Genomic DNA, 22806 nt, shown 5'->3' with positions numbered 1-22806 from the left:
TTTTGCTATATACTAAAACAACCTGAGAACTTGTGATCTTAATTTATAATGATATTTCAGTGATTGTAAAATTTTGGTTAAAATGAGAAGGTTAAATTAAAGTGCTTAAAATATATCTTTTTAGAATAGATTAAAAAAGAAAAAAGTCATATAAAATGGGATAGAGACAAGTGTATGATCTTCTTCTATATATATGGCTTACTAGAGAGAGAAAAAGAGAGAGGAGAGACTAAAGAGAAGGAAATGGCAAGAGATGTAAGGCAAGTGGTTGCTGGTTTACTAACAGGTTCTATGCTTATGATGCTTTGCAATATGGTTAAAAGAGACCATTTTGATCCACTTGTTGTGGTAAGAATTAAACCCTAGTTTTATTAATCTCTCCTTTAATTTGTGTTCTTCCCTTCCGTTTATCTTTACAACTTCTCCATTTATACTTAGTATTAGTTAGTGATTTTCAAGCTATATATAAAGTCGAACTAGATGATTAAAAAGAAGCCATTCAATCTTGAACCCTTTTTTGGAGGTGAATATAACTTTATACTTGCAAATGAGAATTTTTTGAACGTATGTTTTTAGCAAGAAAAACAGAATTTAATTCGTAAAACTGGGGTTTTAAGTATGTTTTAAAAATCCAAATGTAAATGAAATAACAAGGAGTGGGGAGACACAACGAGAGGAACAAGAAGATTAGATTCATCAGAAGAAGAAGAGGAAGAGAGGAGGAGACTATATGACTTTTCTTTTCTTCTTATTTTTTAATTTTTTAATTTTTATTTTTTGACTATATGACCACTGCTTTTACAGTTAACCGTTAGAAATTGTGCATCAATTAGTTGGCAAACTAGGTTTTATGAGGTTAGCATTGCCTTCTGAAAAAGTAAAGATGACTATGGTTGAGTCTCGCATAAGAAAAAGAAAATAAAAAGGAGAAAAACAAAAACTAAATTAATATTTGCCTATTGCACTATTTTTGGGTAAAATTGATAAGTTTTTATGAACATGGTTTACTACGTATTTTTTAGAATACAATCTTGCTCTATGAGGTATATAGTCTCTTTTATTCAGTTGGGAGTTTTTGGAGGGAATGAACCGAGGGTCTATCGAAAACAACTCATCTACCCCAGAGTAGGGATAAGGTCTGCATACAAACTACCCTCCCCAAACCCCACTAATGGGATTATACTGTATTGTTGTTGTTGTTGTATTCCGTCATTAAGGTCAAACCTTTTTATTATTAGGTAACTTGATTAACTAAATTTGAAAATGATATAAATAGAAGAATTTTAGAGTAGTTTTTATTTGATATGGCACATGAAAAGTCCCAACACATGGTTCTATACTTGTGATATATAGTACTATAGTTTAACGTAGTAGACTTGTTTTAGAGTATATCTAACGCTATCTTTAAGAAATAGTACCTGGTTTCATTTCCCTGAGCAGTTTAACTTCGTGACGTTTTCTAATTCATGAAAACTCTCAACTTTATCTTTTCTTTTTCCTTTCAAAAGGCCAAAGTTTCTGAAAAATTGTAGGGACTCAAACAAAGAAATCAAAAGAAATTTGGTAACTTCTTTCAGACGCTCAATTATGAAGAGGAAAGTACAAGAAAGATTCACAAAAATAAGAAAAAGGATATGAAGAATTAGGTGCATTATAAGTCATTGCACTTAATTAATTTAATATAATCCAATAATTTAGTTTTATTATTCCAATTATCCGGTAACTACATGATAATTTACAAGAAAGGTGGCAGGATTCGAACTGCACCTTCTTAATTATCATTAACTAAATACATAGATTTATCATATATGTAGTGATGACATATATAAGTGATTTTTTCACATTATCGGTGCAATTTAATCTGCCGTAGAAAGTTAGTTGTTTTATTTTTAAATTATTGATTTTACTGATTATGAATAGTCATCTTTAAAATGAGCTGACAATGTATAAAGAGTATATAGAAGTTAAACCTTGCTGTATTCCTTTGATCTTGACGTATATTTAGATATAGTTTAACTTATGTACAATGAAGATACTTTTACACTATCACGTTACTCAAAAGAAGTATAATGGTAATAGTCTATAAAAATTAAAATTTATAATCTTGAATATAAGGCAAGTTGCCTACTATAAAAAAGTAAAGATGATCAGTATAAAAAATGTTAGACCATGGATAGATATTAATTAGTTAAACTCATTCAAATATTCGTATGACAAGAGTTAATTGAGCTATGTTTCGTTCTCTTTTATCCAAATGACTTTATGTTATTCCATAATTGTTTTTTGTAGGAAAATCTATCTGTCCAATATGATGTGATTAAAGTTTCGAAGCAAAGCCTTATTAAACTGTCAGATACAAGTAGAGGATCACTTCTGATGGAAAATCATTCCCTCAAACCTTGCTGGAGGAAGCCATTGACAAGTAAGTTCACGTTACTTTGCACCAAAAGGAAAAGAGAAATTAATCTAAATATCCGCTCACTCAATAAAATAACAAGTATATATATATATATATAATATATGTATAAGTAGTATATAGTTTATTTATATTGGTTAGAGATTATAAATATTTTTTACCGAGCGATCAAATGTATAACTTTGCTGGAAAAAGCGAAATCAACTAAAGCAAGAAATAAAAAGAAAAATAACCCTAAAGTTGAACAGATAGAATTTATCACATTGATGTTTACACTAAACTTATAATAACATGACATGTGTCTTCTATATACACTTTTATTATTTTAACATGGTTAGTTAATATATATTTTCACATCAATTTATTACTTAACCATAGTAAAAAAAACTTTCACTGTTTGAATGAGTGAAAGTTATCCAAAATCACAGTTTTCTTTCAATTTTAACTTGTTTTTTGTTCTTTGTGATTTTTCAGTAAATGAAGAGCAATCTAAAGGCTACATCTTCTTCACTCTTACAGAAAGCTTTGAAGATCATGTGTCACAAGTAACTTCAATTTTCTTTATTTTCAGTTCTTTTTTTCTGTTGTTTCTTTCTTTTTTTCAGTTGTGAAAGTTATATCCTGTTTGGTTAAGCTGCAAAAATCAGCTTATTTTGATAAGTGTTTTTTTTCACTTTTGATGAGAAGCAGTTTTTGTTTAACTAATTAATTTAAAAAATACTTTTGAGCAGCAATTAGTGTTTGCAAGCTTTAAAAAACTGCTTCTAAATATATTTTCTTTTAGATAAAAGCTATTTTTTTTCTACTTTTCCAAAATTGCTTCTGTTTCTTCTCAAAAACACTTTTTTCCTTTCAAAAGTTTGGTCAAACACTTTAATTTTAAAAAAAACAAACACTTTTGACCAGAAAAACACCTTTTTAATTCAAAAGAAGCTTAGCAAAACAGGTAAGTCTACAAGGTTATACCATTTTAGACATCAAATTAAAAAACTAATCACAAAGAACAAAAATAAGGAAGAAGCTTCTTTTAAAATTTAAAAAAAAAAAACTTATAACGGGGAAGGGGATTTGCACACCTGTCAAGGCAAAGGGAAGCCACGAGTCAACTTGCTGGCATTATTTTTGTTTTTCTTTCGTAAAGAAGCGAACAATTTTTATATGACTGTAATCTTGTCGGACACAAAATTTAATAAAAATTTCTAAAAATAAGATCTTAAATATGTTATAAAATCTGTACGAGTATAATATTTTTGAAACTTATGATAAAAAATAATATAATATTTGTGCGCATGTAAAAATTTGATATTAAGGATAAAAATAAGAACTTCAAATTAATTCAAATTTAGAAAAATATCAAATTTTTTCACAAATAAAAAAATCGTGTCTTTTTTTTTTTTCACCGGACGTATTTACTTCACATTGCTTATATCGTAAATAAAATTTTACTCCATTACTATAATTTAAATTACTATAAAACGTAATTTGCCCAACTTTTGAGTTTATTTAATTCACTTATTAATTCAAGGAAGGTTATCTCGAATGAGTAATACGAATCAATAGTAATGAGCAGATGCTTTTTATTTTAATTTTTTTTTACATCATATTTTCTACGCCTATAGTTGTATTTACATATCCAATATACATCTCAGATTGCTGATGCAGTGGTTGTGGCCAGATACCTCGGAGCAACTCTAGTCCTTCCTGAAATAAGAGGAACCAAAACAGGACACAAGAGGTAAATTAGTCGTTTATTTTCAGTTTTCTTGGATTATTATTTAGAAGAGGGTTGTTACACAAATAGCCGGTCAGATTTACTGTTTACTTTTTCTAGCCGGTAAATATAGATTATACATTTATTATACACATATTATACATGAATTATACATATTATTATACATCCTCCTGCTATTTTTAGTTTAAGCAATTAGGTAGACGGCTATTTGGGTTAATTCTTCTTTATATATATTTACTTATTTAGCGACTCAACAACGAAAAGAAAAAAAGGAAAAAAATTATTTAATAAGGTAGATGTAGAATTTTATAAATTGACTAATTTTTTTTTTTTGTTAATAAAATGAGTATGAAAATAGTACAAAATTGAAAGGAAAATTCATTTAAGAATAATGAAGAATTTCTTAAAGAATCTTTCTCAAGCTCTAGTCTTGGTTGAAAGGCATATATACATTTTTTTTTTCTTTTGAGTCATAAGCCATAACTTAAATTATTTATTTAATGTCATTCTTCTGTTATTTGTGGTCTATATTTTGACTAACTTGACAAACATTTTTTTAGGCAATTTGGAGATATTTATGACATAAAGAGATTCATGACAAGTTTAGATGGCATAGTTCAAATTGTAAGAGATCCACCAACGGAATCATCAAAAGTGAACATCACTAACATAAAGGTGCCAAGTATGGTGACCAAAGACTTCATTGCATCCAAAATTCAGCCAATTTTCAAAGCCAAAAGAAACTTATTTCTTTCAACTGAATTCCAATCTTCAAATTTGGCAAAGGCCAAAGAGATAGATCAAAATATAAAGATGGACCCTTTTGCATGTTTAGCAATATTTGGAAGTCTTGAGTTGCAACAAGAGTTAAATCAATTGGTTAGTACAATGGTTGGGACACTAAGAAGTTTGAGCTATAAAACAAATGGACAATTTGTTGCTGTGGATTTGAAGGTTGAGGCTTTGGGAAGTATGTGCAAAGGAAATGTGATTAAAACTAAGCAATGTTATAATGCCAAAGAGATTGGTGAGTTTTTGAAGAAGATTGGTTTTCAAAGGCACACTACTATTTACTTGACTCAAAATGGATGGCATAGCAGTATTGATGCTTTGAGAGAGATCTTCCCCAATACTTTCACCAAGGTAAACTTCTCTACCTATTTACATTGGCTATATATTAAGTAACTAATAAACCTAAAAGGTTAGAATTAGTTATTTTTAAAAATGTTGATTTTCTTGTTTCTATGTCCCCATTTGACCACCAAAACTATAGTCTAGTGGTACCAAAACTTACCGTTTAGTGGTACCGACAGGAGTTTCCTGCACAATACGTGTGAGTTCAATTCTCACTGTCCCCCCTCAACCAATTCAATAGGAAAAAAGAGTTGAATGTTGTTCAATTCTCACTATCCCCCTCCCCAATTCAATAGAAAAAAATAGTTGAAAAAAGGTGACCATTTGTCCACCAAGGCTTACAGTATAGTGGTACCGATGAGATTCTCTTATACAATAAATGTCGGTTCAATTCTCACTGTCCCCCTCCGCCAATTCAATAGGGGGAAAAAGTTGAAAAAAGGTGACCATTTGTCCACCAAGGATTACAGTATAGTGGTACCGATGAGATTCTCTTATACAATAGGTGTCGGTTCGATTCTCACTGTCCCCCTCCCTCTATTCAATAAAAGAAAAAAAAAGTTGAAAAAGTTGACTATTTGTCCACCAATGCTTATAGTATAGTGGTATTGATCAGAGTCTCTTATACAATAGGTGTCGGTTCAATTCTTATTGTTCCATTACCACTTACCGACTCCATCACCCGATGCAATAGGAAAAAAGAACTTGCCAATTCGATTTTGAGTATAACCTAATTATGAATATATAAGTGAATGAATATTTGAAGTAAAGATTATATAGTTAAAATACATTAGTTTAATAATCAAAACAAGCAATCCCTTGATTTCTTGATTATTGAACAACTCTTCATCATGTCATGCACTTGCAACAGGATGCTATAATTCCAGCATATGAGAAGGCTAAATACCAGATAACCAAAAGTCCTGAATTCGAGAAAGTTATCGACTTCCAAATATGTACACAAGCTGATGTTTTTGTACCAACAATTTCCAATCTTTTCTACACTAATGTTGTGGCAAAAAGAATTGCCTCAGGAAAGACAGAGGTACTTGTTCCAACACAAAAAGTTTCTACTTCATCTGTTGCAATGGAGTATGTATCTCCCTACATTTCCAAGAAATCGCACTGGGCTTATTCTTGCTTATGCTGATCAGTCATGTTATAAGTGTAAGAAAATTGTATCTGATTTTGTTTAAAGTCAACATGTGAGAGAATTGTAGATTAATTAGTCTAGTCCAACAGAAATAATAAGATGTATGTTGTAGCTTTCAGAAGTATGTTTAGCAATTGTAAATCTTGTAGTTTTGAATGTCTTGTTTACCTATTAATGGGACTCCTTGTGTTAGTTTTTCTATTTTTATACTTTAATTAGTTGATTCAAATTGTAGTTTCTACATTGTTTGACGTGTTCTGAATTGTAGATATTGAGGAGTATCCTCTATTAGCTGATTTCTTGAGCCAGTGGAACTATCACTAGATAAGCAAAATGATTGTAAGATTAATTTTACGAATGATCACTGAACTTTATTCATTATAAATAAAAAATCATAAAATTATTTGTTTTTCTTGAAACAATTCACACATAGTTTAATTACATTACTGTGACAAAAATAATTTTGTAATTGTACATTATAGGAATGTTTAATATTGTGAATTGTGATAAATGGAGTCAAGAAATTTAGAAATGTCTCCATATTCGGCTTGTTAAAGAGTCCTTGGATTACAAAGTTGGACTGTGCCAATAGATGAAGAAATTCTGGTACGTAAACCAGCTATTTCCTAGTACTGTTTGCTGTAGTATAATATACGTAAAAAAAATATAATTTTCTCCGTCATTTATATGGCAGTATTGTTGTCTAGGAGGTCAAAACTTATTTCTTTGCCTACAATTCTGATAGATGTAGTAATATGAGATTTGAATTTTGGGTCAAAAGAAAATGCGAGGAAAATAGGCCAAGTGCACAAATACCTGATTTTAGGGCCACTGTTTGAGCTGTATCCAAAGTTGAATTTTTTTTAATTTAAATTTACCCACTTTACAACACACTTCAGAATTTGCATGTGTTCACTTTAGAATTCGAATTTGAAGTTACAAATTTAGGATTCTGAATCGGATATGAAATTTTTATATCGTTTCAAATGCAATTTCAATCGGATCTGAAGTTTTCAATCGTTTCAAAGTGCAAATACAGAATCGGATATGAAGTTCTTATCACTTCAAAGTGCAACTTTAGAATTGGCATCTAAAGTTCTTATCGCTTCAAAGCGCAACGTCAGTATCGGATATGAAGTTCTTCTATTGCAAAGCGCAAACTTCAAAATCAGGATATGAAGTTGGTGGACACAGCTTGGTGGTCCAGTTTGGCTTTGGAGATGGACAATGGTATTTTCAGATGTTTTCACGATGGAACTCGCAACTGGTTTCAGATGGTTTTCATGGTGTTTAATGGTTCGATTTTGGTTCACAAAATTAGGTACCACTTAAATATTTTAGAAAAAGTGGACACAAATTAAATAGTAGCGACCAAATTGGACATGAAATTTTTACCAAGAAAACATAACAGAGTGGTATTAGCTTTTTGTGGGCCTTCTTGTCCGAGTTTGTTAGCTTCTTGGGCTATAATAGCCCATATTCATTTGTTCAAGCTCAAGCTTTTTCCCTTTTTGGTTTCTTTGGAGTGTTTCTTTCCATTTTGCCGTAAAATAGTGGAAAAATGATACTGTATAGCCGCTGTAAAAATAATAGCCGAAAAATATATAAAATTTATATTTTTTTTGTATATATATATATATATATATATATTGTATGTTATATACAAAAATTATATAAATTTTATACACTATTTCGGCCAACAGATATAAATAGTTTCTGTCGTGGGCTAAAAGTGATAATACCCCTGGAATAGTTGTTGCCCATACTAAATTTCTCTATGTTTCCGTTTTATATTGTAGGTCCATTCTCCAAAGGGAAAAGTGTAGCCGTTTGTTTTGAAAATTTGAAATTTTAACTTTAACGCAAACCTAGTTTTCAATTTTCATAGAGAAAATTAGAGTAAAATATCCTGTCATACATAACTTCTTACAATTTTCAAAGGACCAAATACACTTTCATTTCCCTGGTTAAAAAAACAGAAGGGGAGTATCATAATTCATAGGGACTTTTTAACTAGACCTGGTAACATTACACTAAATCTGCCCCTGGGGTCAAGTTTACGATGAATCGTAACACAAATTATACTCTGAAAAAGCATCCAAGACAGACGCAAAATTAAGAAAAACATATGTCTTTCTAGAATATATAAATGACGAGAAAAATGTGAAACTTAACAAATATTAAGTATATTATGTCCATTCCATCACTTTAGAATATAATGCAAATACCAAATTATTCGGGATCTAATGAATCAAAATACGAAGAAAATTAAAGGCTTAATACAATTCAGTGACGGCCTTAACTAGACGCGGCAAGTTCGACAAAATTCATTGCATTTGTTCAGACATTTTTTGTGTGTTGATGTAAGAAAAATTAAGGAAAAAGTGTGGAAAATAGAAGTAAAGAGAGAGGAAAATAAAGGGAAAGAAAAGAAATCTCATAGACGAAGTTTCCTTTTCTTTTACTTTTAAATATCATTATTTGGTTTGAAAAGAAACTGCAAAAGTGAGGAAATTGTCATCTCTTTTTCGTTAATCAATGTATCCAAAGATTTTCATATGTACTGGTAAGTAAGGGAATATTTTTTTCTTTACAAACTTTATTGTTGACAAGTATGCATATGATTTGAACCTTATGGGTTCCGGTATTTGGGCAAAAGTGATACTTTAAGCAAGTGAAAGTTATTTTAATGTTGGCTGGTCAGATTTTAAAAGAAAAAAAGAAACAAAAAAATGGGTGTTGTTTGGTGAAAAAAACAAAAGTGACATTTATAAGTGTTCAAAGGGATTCGAACCCCCGCCAACATAACTTAAGTTGGTTCCTTCGTTTGCCACTCGACCAACACCTAATTTTGCTTTTGGGTTCCAAACTAAAACTAAAAATACTTATATGAATAAATTTATCAATACAAATACAAAATTTGGGTAAAAGTTATTGAGTTCCCGGGAACCCAGGGGCGGATCTACCTTATGAGGTAGGGGTACCACGGCACCCGCTCGCTTCGCTAAAATTCTTACTATGTACATAATATCTCTGTGAAGAAACGTATATATGGATAGAGTAGCACCCAAAAGTCACAAAGTGAAAGCGGGTGCCATTGGTTCAGCCTTCCCTTTGAAGGCTTTTTTTGGCCTCATGAATGCAAGTTCGATTCCTTGTTGGAGCAGCTCATTTGATTTTTCATTTTTTCTACTTATTAAGATTTCCTTTATTTTCAGTTGAGCCCTAAGGCCTCACCTCTTTTCCTTCTTTTTCGGCTCTTTCCCTCGTTTTCTTCCTTTTATTACTTGCTAAGTCTCTCTTCTTTATTTTTTTAACTTTCAGTCCTCATTTTGTTTCTATCATTATACCTTACTTTATGAATAATTATTTTTTATAGGTAATTTGAATTGATTTTAATTAGCATATAATTTTTTTTTTATTTTTAATGAAATGATATTAATTTATATATTGGGATATAATTTTAGCAATATCTCCTATTGGGTTTTGAAAAAAAATTAAATGGCTTGATTGATAGTCGTTTTGAGTCGAATATCATAGGTTGAATGTTGAAGGTTTTTCTTTGAAAATAATTGTCATATAACTCAACAATTAAGATGGAAAAATAAACAAAGAACAATACAAGTAAATTAATCTAGTCAAACAAAGAATATATAGTGTAGTTAAACTACTCTTTAAGCAAATATTTATGTTGGAGGCGCTCTTTCATGAAATATTATTTTTCTTTTGTATTTTTATTTATAATGTGTTTAAATTAAGCGTTAAAAATTTAAACTAAAATAACTTATTTGCTTTGTGAATGAAAGGCCTATTCAAATTAACCAAAAACTAAACGAACCGACACATTATTCCTAATCTGTCTTTGTAGCTACTGACATGTATACTGTATGCATAACATGGTGGCACCCGCAACTTTCGAATCCTGGACCCGCCTCTGCGGGAACCCACACCCGATACTGTGGATCCGCCCCTGCAAGTATGTACTCTTATTAAAACTCCACAACACGTTGTGGAGGTACATATTGATATCGTCAAATAATAAGAAGAAGATTTTATGAATTACTATCGAGGATTGTGATATGATATATTGGATCCCTCCCTCCTTAGAATTTTGGATTAGAACCTTGAAAATGAACAAATAATCTTGTAAGAAGCGCTTCCCTATGACGAACCTTACGCGATGCAAAACCAGATTAGTCGGGGTTTTAATGGAGATAGGAATATTAGATACTAAGTGGGAAACAAAAAAACAGTACTATCTGAATTTCTAGTTGACTTCAAAGCTACTATAAGTCCACAAGGTCATGAATGACATTAAAATTAATGCATGCATATGAATGCGTAATCAAATGTTTCTTTAAATCAAATTTCTTCAATAGTCAGTCAACTGTTCCTATTAATGCGTTCATTGGAGTAATTGACTATACAATTTAGAACAAGTCAATCTGTCAATGTACTTAAGGTTGAAAATTTTAGACAAGAGACATAGACCGGCATATTAGAGAAAATAAATATGGTTTGTGAATATTTATTTTTATTTTTCACCACTGCCAAGTACCTGAAGTTAGTAACGAGTACTGAACAAAAAGTAAGCTCTTATTTTGAGAGAATTATAGATAGTTTATTTTAGATAAACACTGAAAATTTATGAATTAATTGGAGATTCAATACAATATATTAATACGCTTCAATATTAATATTAATATTTACAAAAAGAAGCAGCAGAGTTTGTGTTTTTGAGGACAAAAAAAATGTTAAACAGGTTGGATAAATAAGAGCAAATGATAATTGTTTTAACGTTAAAAAATAGGTTGACCAATCTTGACCAGAAAATTGTATATTTTTATTAACATTTTTATATTTTGGCTTTAAGTGCGGTTGTGGAAATATGTTAACGAACACATGGAAAAGTAAATTCTACAAATTGAAAAGAACCCAAAAAAAAACAAAAAACAAAAAACCACGTTTAAAGGAAAAGATTTAGTGGGCGTTTCGGACATAAGAATTGTAAAATACTAAAATAAGGGGAAAATAATTTTTAATTAAAAATTATATTTGAAATTTAGAGTTGTGTTTGGACATGAATATAATTTTTGATTATTTTTTAAGTTTTGTGAGTGATTTGAGTGAAAATTTTGAAAAACAGTTTTTAAATTTTTTTTAAATTTTTAAAAATTTCCAAAATGCATCTTCAAATAAAAATTAAAATTTTTACAAACAAACGTTAATTTTGAAAAAAAAAAATTATTTTTTTTAAAAAAATCTTATGTTCAAACGGGCTCTTAGTAAAATACATGACTTGCTCAAGTCTAGCGACGACCTTCTCGAGAATAACAAAGTCTACTAGCAACTTCTAAGAAAGTACAATTTTAGTAACGATAAGTTTGCAATCCTCGATAGTAATTCATAAAGTATCGAGGAGGTACAAATTAATTTGTGGACTAGACCCATTCTAAGTCATTTGTGAACTCAATTTTAAACATGATTATAATTGATTCATAAATATCGAACCGTACAGAATAAATTTATATGTGAAATATATATTTATACCGGATCTAATAATAGATTCGGTATATTTACATGTAAATTTATTCGGTACGACTCGATATTTTTTCGATTTATTTTTATAAAATAAAAAACATACACTAATTATCGGTACGGTTATAAATTTATATAAAAATCTACGATTTTATTAAAAGAAACCTAAAAATCAGTTCGGCACAGTACGATTCTGTCGGTTTAGTCGGTTTTTAAATATTCATTTACACCCCTAATCATTACTAACTAAGGAAAATAGCATTATTAGACTCATTCTTTAACGGCATGATCATTAGTGGGCTCAAATTTAAATGAGGGTTATAATTGATCAATTTCGAATAACACAAAGGCATTATTCGCCCCATTCTATAACGACAGGGTCATTTGTGGACTCAAGCTTAAACGGGGGTTATAATTGATCCATTTCGAATACCACAAGGTCATTTTGGGGCATTTTTCCTATAATATATTATACTATAATTTATATTTATATAATTATTAAATAAAAATCAAATTTTAATATTTTTTAAATTTGATTGAGTTAGGATTGAGTGAGTTTGTAGGATAATTTTTTCTCTCATTAAATTAAGCAATATATTTACCTTCTCATTAATTCTATTTTTGTTCCTCTAAATATAGTCTTTTTCATATTACTCACGATTTTACACTCTAATTTCAACTCATATTCTCTAAATTAGCTATTTTTTTCACTTTTGATTGATTCATACATCATAAAGTAGGTTCTTTTGTGTCTTATCCTTTTTAACTAAGAAATCCTAGAGTCAAGTATCGCAAGGTTAAGAACTTAATGAATAATATGCTCACTTCTTTATCATTTTCACTTAATACATATTTTTATATAGGGAAGAGTTCAATACCATAATGAGCGCCTAGCCCACATATCATGTGTTGCACCATCACCACTAGACCAAAGCCATATATCGTTTTTTTTTGTCTCTCGTTATTATGTGAATTTTGTAAAAGAAATTTAAGTATTTTTTAATATATTTTGATTTTAGACCACCAGTTTCATTGAGATCACATGCTACATGTTGTTCAATCAGTTTCATGCATATTGGTAATTGAATGGCATATTCACTGCCTTTAATGTTCTTGTCATTGTTATCTTATCTTAATTGAGACTACAAAATTTGATTGAAAATATTTTTGATGCCCCAAAAAATTTTAAAAGTGAATTTTATAATTTTATTTTAGTTTAGACAATATTAAAATTTGCAGAAAAAATAAAAAATGCAAAAAAATTGTAAAAAAAGAAAGAAAGAAATATTGCCTACTCTTTAACGGTAATTATTTTTAGAACTTTAAACTAAAATACTTAAATCTTCATATTAGTAAATACAATTCTTTACCATAATATCAAAAGCAACACATTATAAATACATGCCTAACATCTTATTTATTTAAATTACCCCTTACTATATAAATAATAATATTACTATGTGAAGTTAAAAGGTTTATATCATTTAAAAATATTATACTATAAACAACAAGTACGGAAAAAGTAGCAATGCTATAACTTGTTTTTCCATATGTGGATATATGAATTCAAATATAAAAAGGTATAAGGCCTCTAATTAAAATTTGGTTTTAAGTCACTAAATTTATAGAGCCGCCCTTAATTACTTACATATGTGACACAATTTCAACTTCAATTTTAAGATCATTGTTGTCTTATATTTGTTAAATCATATAATATCTTGTTTTCAGAATTAGGGAATATTGATTCACTCCATAGTAAAAGACAAGGAAAAATTAGATATTTACTCAAGGTTCTAGAAGAGCACGCACTTTTCTCTTACATCTAAATGAGAATTCATCAACGATAAAATAGATCTAGTTACAACTCCATCTTTTTAGGATAGCACACATAATAGGAGCTTTATGAATTAGATTGTCTTTTTTTTTTAGGCAAAAGATAATCCAAAAAAAGAAACAAGAGAAAAGAACAATGAATTAAGAAAAAAAATCTTGTTTGGCAAGCAATACATCATACATTCACACTATAATTTTCAAACATGGCATTATTGAATTGTACTTGATCAACGAAAGGACATTTCACCTGTTTAATTTATATAACAGTTTTTTTGGCTTTGTAATATTCTTAAATATTCCGCAGAATTCTTAGAAATATGTAGTTATATATTTGTACAAAATCTTAAATTGTTAGATTACTTGACTAGTTAAATTTAATGTCTCATGTGATAATCTAAATCACATTAATTTTTAATTATATCTTAATTATTTCTGTATTACTTTCTATTATAAATAATTATACTACAGTTAAGAATTAATATTGCAATCTTTTTATTTTTGAATTTGGAGCATCACCTGAAATAACGAGGAAGGACAAATAATGGTATACTACCCTCTGTTCTTCCCAAAAGCCTATAAATTTGGAATTCCATATGCTTACATATTCATTTCCATTCGTCTATTTTGGCTTTTGCCATCATCAAATAGTCTTTCAATTCTACAAATAAAGATTTAGTCCAACAAACTAAGCAACTAGATAAAGTATCAATAATTAATCCTTCCTCCTCATTACTTTATTCAGCTACATGATTAATTAATTAAAAAATTCCAAAATTTTACACTATTTATCTTGTCTCCATTTTACCAAGCCCCACCATTTCTTCTCTTCTTTCTATAGTTTCTTGGTTTTCTACTTTTTCTTCATCTTTTAACTACAACCATGTCTTCTATTTTAACTTCTCAAGGTATGGTATTAGCCACAGCCATGGCAGTTTCTGGGACCATGATCTTTTTAGCTGCTCTTAAACTTCAAAAATCTACAGATCAATTTTCTTTCAACCCAATTCTCCATCATCCTCGATCTTGCATCTCCACAGGTATGTATTATCGTCTTTTTTTAGTTATGTCTGTTTCATTTTAGATGACACTCTTTCTTTTTTATCTATTTCAAAAAAAAATTAATGTGTTTTTGTATATTTTGAATTTTTTTTAATTTTTAAAATTCTCATTATATTCTTAACGAAATACTCTCATGGCTATAGAAAATGTCATGACATGCTTTAAATTATAAGTTTTAAGGGTAGTTTTAGTATGTGCCAAAAGTCTGTGTTTCTTTATTAATTTTTTTAAATTTCATGTTCAGTTAAATACCACCTTATAAAATGATAACAAAGAAATACATGTTATAACAAATTAAAATGTATAAGCAGTGTAATTTTTTTTATATTGTTGGTGCAGATGAGTTAAATTCATATATTAAATTTTTTTTTTTTAGATGGGAAGAAGAAGGAGAAAAAGAAGAAGAGAGTGAAATTTGCAGAAGATGTGGTGGAGCCAAGTGGGAATAGTGAAGAATACAGAAAACTTCATTGTAATAATAATTTTAGCCATGAAAATGGATATGAAGCTGCTTCTTCATCTTCTTCTAATTCGGATTCAAATGCATTAAAGAAGAGTGGGAAAGTGCAAGAAATGCCAGCAAATAGAGTGGCCCTCTACAATTCTATGCTCAAGGGTCGGGTCATCAATCGGGTTACTTATTCCTATTGATCGGGTCGGGTTTTCCAATTACCCAATTCTAACCCTCTAAGTTATGTACAAAATAGAACTTCGAGTCACAATGAAAGAAAAATGGAAAAAATTATTTATCTTTCGATGAAGTGGGGACGGGGTACATGTGCTCACGTGTGAGAGTAGTTTTAAATAGGATTTTTTTTTTTTTAGTATTTGTGTAATTTTGATGTTTATTTTGGGGGGAATTTGCCAAAAGGAAGACAGTTTTTACATGTATTTGATTTGTATAGGAGGTAGTTTTTGAATACATGATGTGAATTATGACCAGACTGAGTCAAACTAAGTGGATTGATTCATTGTATATTGAATTTGCTTCAAATGGAAACGATTTTTTTTTTAATTTGTCATTTGTACTTTTTTATTCGGTTCTAGAAAATTAGTTAAAATGGTTGAGTTCTTATTACAATAAAAGAATGTTTACGTTAACATGAACATTTCTTACAAATGCTCGTAAGCAAAAGAGACCTATCAAAAATTTATGTCCTCTCACTATCAAGGCATACAGTCTCATTGGATCGGTGAGACTATTCACACAATAATTGAGTTCAATTCTCACGATTCTTTTTTCCCATATCTCATTCGTTCATAATCCATTACTATAGAATCTAGAAAAAAATACTTGTGTATGGGTCAGAATCTATCTTAGTGGAATTTAGCGTGAAGCAGTATCGTTGAAAGCGATATGGTCGAGGTCGATTAGTAGATAACGGGGCTCTTAACCGAATAGTCAATAATGGCCGAGGTCGAGTATCAAGGGTAGTGCTAATGACTAGTTTTGTAATAGAATGTTCAGGAGAATATTCTATTAAATATTCTTGGTGTCTATACTTTTAGGGTTGACTGAGTAATATCCCATATAAATAGAAAAAGAAATAGGGGAAGAGGTATGTAATATTCTATGATAAGAACATTCTTGGAAAAGCAAGACTTTCTCTCTAGACTAAAGGCAATCACTACCTTTCTAAATAGATTCGATTGTTTACTATTCCATATTTTTTCCGTTAGATCCGAGAAGGATCCCAGCATTCTAGTATTTGTCTATCATTCATCATTGTTAGAAGGAGTAATCATCCACCTCATTCAATATTGGGTGAATCATTCTCCTTATTTTTTTTAATGCAATTTATCGATTATTTATTGCTTGATATCCCACATCATTAATGATCTATGTACATTGAATGTACATCACATTTAATCTTCTCTCAACACTGTTCTTGCGCTATTTATGTTAATCGATTATAGATCTGAAGTTATTATCACTAATTAGGTTTAGCCCTTCGCCATATTAAATTAATTAGTTTAATCAAACGTCTACATTTTTTGGTCAAACAATTTGGCGTCGTCGGTGGGATTATCTAGTTAAGTTTTTAGTTTCTTCTAGATCTATAACTGGCACAGTCTATAAAAAAAAAGAGCTCCTACTTGTACACACAGATCTGACATGGCAAGTAATTGAGAAGAAAGAATGAAAGGCAGTGGCCGATCTCACTACCAACCTCTTAAACACCATTAATGAGGTCTCCGAAACAGAAGGCGAAGACATAACACCTAACACCTGTCCCCGGCGAAGTGGGTCGCCCCCCTCACGGTAGTATCACAACATCCCGTGGTAAAGGAGCTTCCACGTCCATAGCGGAAGCGGCGCCACCAGCGGTGAAGAATCTACTCGAGGCTTGACAAATACGCTGATCGGCATCCTCGACAAGCCCACTCAGGAGGCAGGCAGAGAAAATGCAAGGACTTGCATTGCACCAGCAACGGCCATGCAGCACGACCCTGCCCCTCCGGTAACAGGTATCACTCATAATATTAATAATGCAGGTAACGATACCCTCACGGCCATTCTGAGGAAAATGGAAGAAATGGAAAATAAAAACAAAATGCTTCGGGATCAAATGAGAGAACACCAAGAAAGAGTCGATAAAATACCGAGTGCCCCAAAACTCTTGCCAAAAAGAGACGCTGGTCGGTTCGTTGAGCAACCCTACAGTGATGAAGCCGCCCCACATGCCATACCTAGGACCTTCAAGATGTCGCCTTATCTGAAAATTTATGACGGTACGACCGACCCCGAAGATCATGTAACTCATTATGTCACTGCGGTAAAGGGCAATGATCTCGCCAAAGAACAAGTCTCCTCCATCTTGTTGAAAAAAGTTCGGCGAGACCCTTACCGGAGGAGTATTAACTTGGTATTCACAGCTGCCTGCGCGCTCCATTAAAACATTTGAAGAGATGGCCGACAAGTTCGTAACGGCCCATGCTGGGACTAAGAAGGAGGAGGCAAGAGTGAATAATATATTTGTCATCAAACAATCACCCGGAGAGTGATTTAGGGACTTTCTCACTCGATTCAATAGAGTAAGGATGACCTTACCGAGTGTATCAGAAGGAATGGCTATAGCAGCTTTCTAGAATGGGCTGAACAAGAATGGCTCAAGGGCGACCAGTAAACAATTAAGTCGGCTTATGAAATATCTTACAACCACTTAGGATGAAATACACAACGCCTACTATGCCGAGGTCTGTGTCGACGAAGACGACCTGAATGGGCCAACCCATTGATTGATCTCGTTGCAAGCCAAAACTAGGAAGGATCGAAGAAATGATGCCAGGAGAGATTTCGCAGCTCCACGATCCAATCGAGAAAGGCATCAGCCATATGTCAGAATCGCTATCATGCCCCCCTCCCGCCACAAAGAGGGCCCATCTAGGTCAAGGACAGAGATTCACCGGAACGAGAGAGGTATGCCCCATTTACTATCCGCTCACAATTTTTGTGTGTCACCCTCAGAAATTGTCTATGCATTAGAGAAGCTCGGACCAAAAGTAAAGTGGCCACAAAAGTTGAGGTCAGACCCAAGCACTAGAAAATCAAACGCCCTCTGCGAGTTCCACTAAGAGCGAGGTCACAGAACTAAGGACTGCATTGCACTAAGGCAGGAGGTCGTGAACATGCTTCATCAAGGACACCTCAAATAATTGTTGAGCGATCGAGGGAGGACTAACTTTGCCCGAGGATATGAATAACACCAGGGATCGCAGAAACCACCCTCACCGACTCACACTATTCAAATGATCATCGGGGCCGGCAACGACGTTTCGATCAACATTGTAAAGTTCACCACAATCCACAAGCTCAAACGGTCAATCACTTATGAACGGTACGACGAACTCGAAGAAAGTATCATCTTCGATAAATCAGATACCCACGGTTTGGTTTTCCCTCACTACGATGCCTTGTTATTACATTACGAATATTAGATACATATGTAAGATGCATTATGGTGGACGATGGGAGCGGCGCGTGCATTGTCCATCCTCGAGTACTTGCACAAATGAAACTCAAGGATAAGATAGTGCCATGCTGCATCACGCTAACAGGTTTTAACAATGCAGTTGAACGAGCGTCCGGGGAAATCACACTCCCCGTCTTGGCCGGCGGCGTCACTCTAGAAACCACATTCCATATCATGGACCAGGATACGGTGTACAATGCTGTAATAGGTCGACCTTGGATACACGCCATGAGGGTTATCCCCTCCAGCTTGTACCAAATTATCAAATTTCCAACCCCATGGGGAGTATTCAGCATACGAGGAGAACAACGCACATCTCAAGAATGCTATCACATCGCCTTGGATTGTACATATACCCAACAAATGAATGGCAAAGCAGAGGATGCATAGCAATTAATAGGGTCGAGGTCGAGCTGTGATGAAAAAGCGGACGTCATCAGAGATCCCGAAACTATAGATGCCATAGGATCAATCGTAGAAGACCTCGACCCCGTCCAACTTGATGATAACGACCACATCAAGAAAGCCTACGTCGACCGCAAGCTCCAAGAACCAGGTAAATTCCGTCAATTCTTAATTGGTAACGGGAACTTGTTTGCTTTTTCCCATGCAGACATGCCAGGTATCACGAAGGAGGTCACCATACATAAGTTGAACGTCAATCCATTCTACTCCCCAGTAAGGCACGTTAGGCGAAAGTTAAATTCCGCAATAAATGATGCAGTCCGCGAGGAGGTCGAAAAATTGTTAGAAAACTACTCCATCAGGGAATCAAAATACCCCCAATGGGTCGCCAATGTGGTCATAGTGAAAAAATAGAACGGAAAGTGGCGGATATGCGTAGACTTTACGGATTTAAACAAAGCATGCACCAAAGATTCATTTCCGCTACCTCACATTGACCAGTTCATTGACGCAACGACCTGGCATGAACTGCTGAGCTTCTTGGATGCCTACTCGGGCTACAATCAGATCCTCATGGAAGAGGAGGACCAAGAGAAGACCACCTTTATCACCCACCAAGGAACGTACTGCTACAGGGTGATGCCATTCGAACTGAAAATTTCGGGGGCGACATACCAAAGGTTGGTGACCAAAATGTTCAAAGACCAACTCAGCAAGACCATGAAAGTCTACATAGACAATATGTTGGTCAAGTCCAAAAGTAAAGAAGATCACATCAACCACCTGAAAGAAGCCTTCGATATACTCAGGCGGTACGGAATGAAGCTGAATCTCGAAAAGTGTGCATTCGGCGTGACCTCAGGAAAATTCATGGGCTTCCTAGTATCGCAAAGGGGAATTGAGGTCGATCCCGACCAAATCAAAGCAATAGAAGGAATACCAGAGCACCTAACCAGCAAAAAACATGTTCAGAGGCTGACCGGCCACATCGCCGCCCTATCGAGATTCATCTCACGATCATCCGATAGATGCCATAAGTTTTTCGACGTACTCAAGAGAAGACAACGACCTCCTATGGACTTCCGAGTGCGTTCAAGCCTTGAAGGAATTAAAGGCTTATCTGTCGTCACTGCCGTTGCTTTCCAAAGCGGAATCGGGGGAACACCTTCTTGTCTACCTTGCCGTATCTGAAGTATCGGTAAGTGCAGTCCTGGTCCAAGATGATAAAGGTACGCAATCCCCCATCTATTACATTAGTAGAACCTTAATCAACGCCGAGACGAGGTGTCCCCACCTCCATAAATTGGCACAGTCCTTGGTCGTAGCTTTACGAAATCTTAGACCCTACTTTCATTGCCACCCCATCTCGGTAGTCATAACTTTCCCCTTGCGGAGTATTTTGCGTAAGCCTGAGATATCGGGCATGTTAGCCAAGTGGGCCATAGAACTGAGCGAGCATGATATCACTTATCAACCGCAGAAGGCGATAAAATCACAAGTCCTTGCCGACTTCGTCGCAAAAATAATGCCCGAAGTCGAAAAAGAAGCTGCCCACGCTTCTCCATGAACACAAGATCTATAATTTTTGTACACCGACGGTGCTTACAATGCGTCAGGGGTCGGACTGGGACTTGTGCTCGAAGTCCCGACATGCGAAGTGGTTCGCCACTCCATAAGGTTCCCGGACATGACTAACAACGAGGCCGAGTATGAGGCCGTGATTGCAGGGTTAAGGCTAGCACTCAAGTACGGGGCGAGGCGGGTCATCCTACGCTGCGACTCTCAACTCGTCGTCACCCAAGTCATGGGGACTTTCTAGATCAAAGAGCAAAGGTTACAAAAGTACCAGGCCGAGATCTGTAAACTACTGCCCGAGTTCGACGAGTGCTAGCTCGACCAAATCCTTCGAGCATAAAACATTGAAGCAGATGACCTCACCAAATTAGCGAGAGCAACTAAAAGCATAAGTGGAGAAGGAAACATGGTCACCCTCCACTCATAGATAGATCAAATTGAGGTAAGGATTATAAATCTAACTTGGGATTGGCGCAACCATATTGTTACATACTTGCAGGACGACATACTCCCAGATGATAAAATGGAATTCAAGAAGCTACGGATACAAGCGGCCAGGTACAACATCATTGACAACGACCTATACAAAAGGACATATGACGGCCCCCTAGCGAAATGCTTAGGCCCGAATCAGACGCGACGCGTCCTAGAAGAATTCCATGAAGGCCACTGCTGAGCTCACTCAAGCAATCGAGCTCTGGTTAGATGTCTCATACGGGCAGGTTACTACTAGCCTATCATGAAAATAGAGGCCGCATACTTCGTAAAAAAAGCGAACAATGCCAAAAATACGCCCCAATGAACCATTAAGCGGGCGATCATCTCCACTCGGTCACCTCCCCTTGGCCTTTGATCAAATGCGAAATGGACATTGTCGGCCCTTTCCCTGCGGGTCGAGGTAACGTACGACTTCTTTTGATGTTAACTGACTATTTCTCTATATGGGTAGAAGCAGGAGCATTCGCCCAAATACGCGAACATGAGTTGATCACCTTCATATGGAAAAGCATTGTGTGCCACTTCGGCCTCCCTAAAGAGATCAGTTGTGACAACAGACCCTAATTTACTGGAAACAAAAGGTCGCCGAAATTTTTGAGAAGTGGCATATCAAAAGAATACTCTCTACACCATACCACCCCGCGGGAAATAGGCAAGCAGAATCCTTCAATAAATCAATACTGAAAATCATAAAGAAAAAACTTAAGGACACCAAGGGATTATGGCCGGAGCTATTACCAGAAGTGCTTTGGGCGGCCCAGGACGAGCACATGAGAGACACCCTACTCTTTAGTTTATGGGATTGATGCGGTTATACCGGTCAAAGTCGGAGAGCCCAGTTTACGATATTCCCATGAGAGCGGCCCGAGAAATGATGAAAGCAGAAGGCAAGAGCTCAACGAAACGAAAGAACGGAGAGATATGGCCTACATAAGGATGGTTGCCCAAAAATAGCAGGCAACACGCTATTATAACAAAAAGGCCAAGATCAGACCACTCAAAGTCGGGGACTACGTGCTGAAGGCCAAAACACAAGCAAGTAAAGACCTGTGGGAAGGCAAACTAGGGACGAATTGGGACGGCCCATACAAAATCATGGTAGCAGCAAATAAAGGGTCATTTCAACTATAAACAATGGAAGGAAAACTACTGCCAAACAAATGGAATATCGCCCACCTCAAGTATTTCAACTTTTAAGAAAAAGCGTCCTCCAAGTCGCACTCTTTTTCCCTCACTTTAGTTTGTCCCAATTGGATTTTCTCGATGAGGTTTTTAATGAGGCGACAAGGGGGACACTTCCAAGGCGAATTACGGGTGAAAAGAGACACCAGACGGTTATTTCATTGCCCAAACTCTCAACACGTCTCTAGGTCACCCAATGAAAGGACTGGATAGACTGGGACTAGAATGCCAGCCCAAAAAAACATGTAAATTTCTCCAAGTATATGAGCAAAACACAAGTGTATGAAGTTCGCCCATGGTTTCGCCA

The 22806-nt window shown here is 34.1% G+C and overlaps 3 protein-coding genes across 3 annotated transcripts; all 3 read left to right on the top strand.

The window, feature by feature from the left end:
- The first annotated feature begins 209 nt into the window (after positions 1–209).
- On the top strand, positions 210–6636 carry LOC104110162 (protein MANNAN SYNTHESIS-RELATED 1-like). The gene is made up of 6 exons (XM_009619606.4): positions 210–348; positions 2290–2422; positions 2891–2961; positions 4066–4151; positions 4709–5291; positions 6154–6636. The coding sequence occupies exons 1-6, from the start codon at positions 244–246 to the stop codon at positions 6430–6432; spliced, it is 1257 nt and encodes a 418-aa protein (XP_009617901.1). The 5' UTR covers positions 210–243; the 3' UTR covers positions 6433–6636.
- An 8095-nt stretch (positions 6637–14731) lies between these two features.
- On the top strand, positions 14732–15516 carry LOC104110161 (uncharacterized). Its single transcript, XM_009619604.4, has 2 exons — positions 14732–14843; positions 15242–15516. The coding sequence occupies exons 1-2, from the start codon at positions 14732–14734 to the stop codon at positions 15514–15516; spliced, it is 387 nt and encodes a 128-aa protein (XP_009617899.2).
- Positions 15517–18824: 3308 nt separating this feature from the next.
- On the top strand, positions 18825–19229 carry LOC138901133 (uncharacterized). The gene has a single exon (XM_070188874.1). The coding sequence runs from the start codon at positions 18825–18827 to the stop codon at positions 19227–19229; it is 405 nt and encodes a 134-aa protein (XP_070044975.1).
- The last annotated feature ends 3577 nt before the right edge of the window (positions 19230–22806 follow it).

Source organism: Nicotiana tomentosiformis, chromosome 11, assembly GCF_000390325.3.
Source record: "Nicotiana tomentosiformis chromosome 11, ASM39032v3, whole genome shotgun sequence".
In the NCBI taxonomy this organism is placed as follows: domain Eukaryota; kingdom Viridiplantae; phylum Streptophyta; class Magnoliopsida; order Solanales; family Solanaceae; genus Nicotiana; species Nicotiana tomentosiformis.
This window is presented reverse-complemented; position numbering and strand designations above follow the sequence as displayed.

Coding starts and splice junctions, on each gene's coding strand:
- LOC138901133 (XM_070188874.1), top strand. CDS start 18,825: ATGGTGGACGATGGGAGCGGCGCGTGCATTGTCCATCCTCGAGTACTT.
- LOC104110161 (XM_009619604.4), top strand. CDS start 14,732: ATGGCAGTTTCTGGGACCATGATCTTTTTAGCTGCTCTTAAACTTCAA. Junction 14,844..15,241: donor TCGATCTTGCATCTCCACAG/GTATGTATTATC, acceptor TTTTTTTTTTAG/ATGGGAAGAAGAAGGAGAAA.
- LOC104110162 (XM_009619606.4), top strand. CDS start 244: ATGGCAAGAGATGTAAGGCAAGTGGTTGCTGGTTTACTAACAGGTTCT. Junction 2,962..4,065: donor TTGAAGATCATGTGTCACAA/GTAACTTCAATT, acceptor TATACATCTCAG/ATTGCTGATGCAGTGGTTGT. Junction 5,292..6,153: donor TCCCCAATACTTTCACCAAG/GTAAACTTCTCT, acceptor CACTTGCAACAG/GATGCTATAATTCCAGCATA.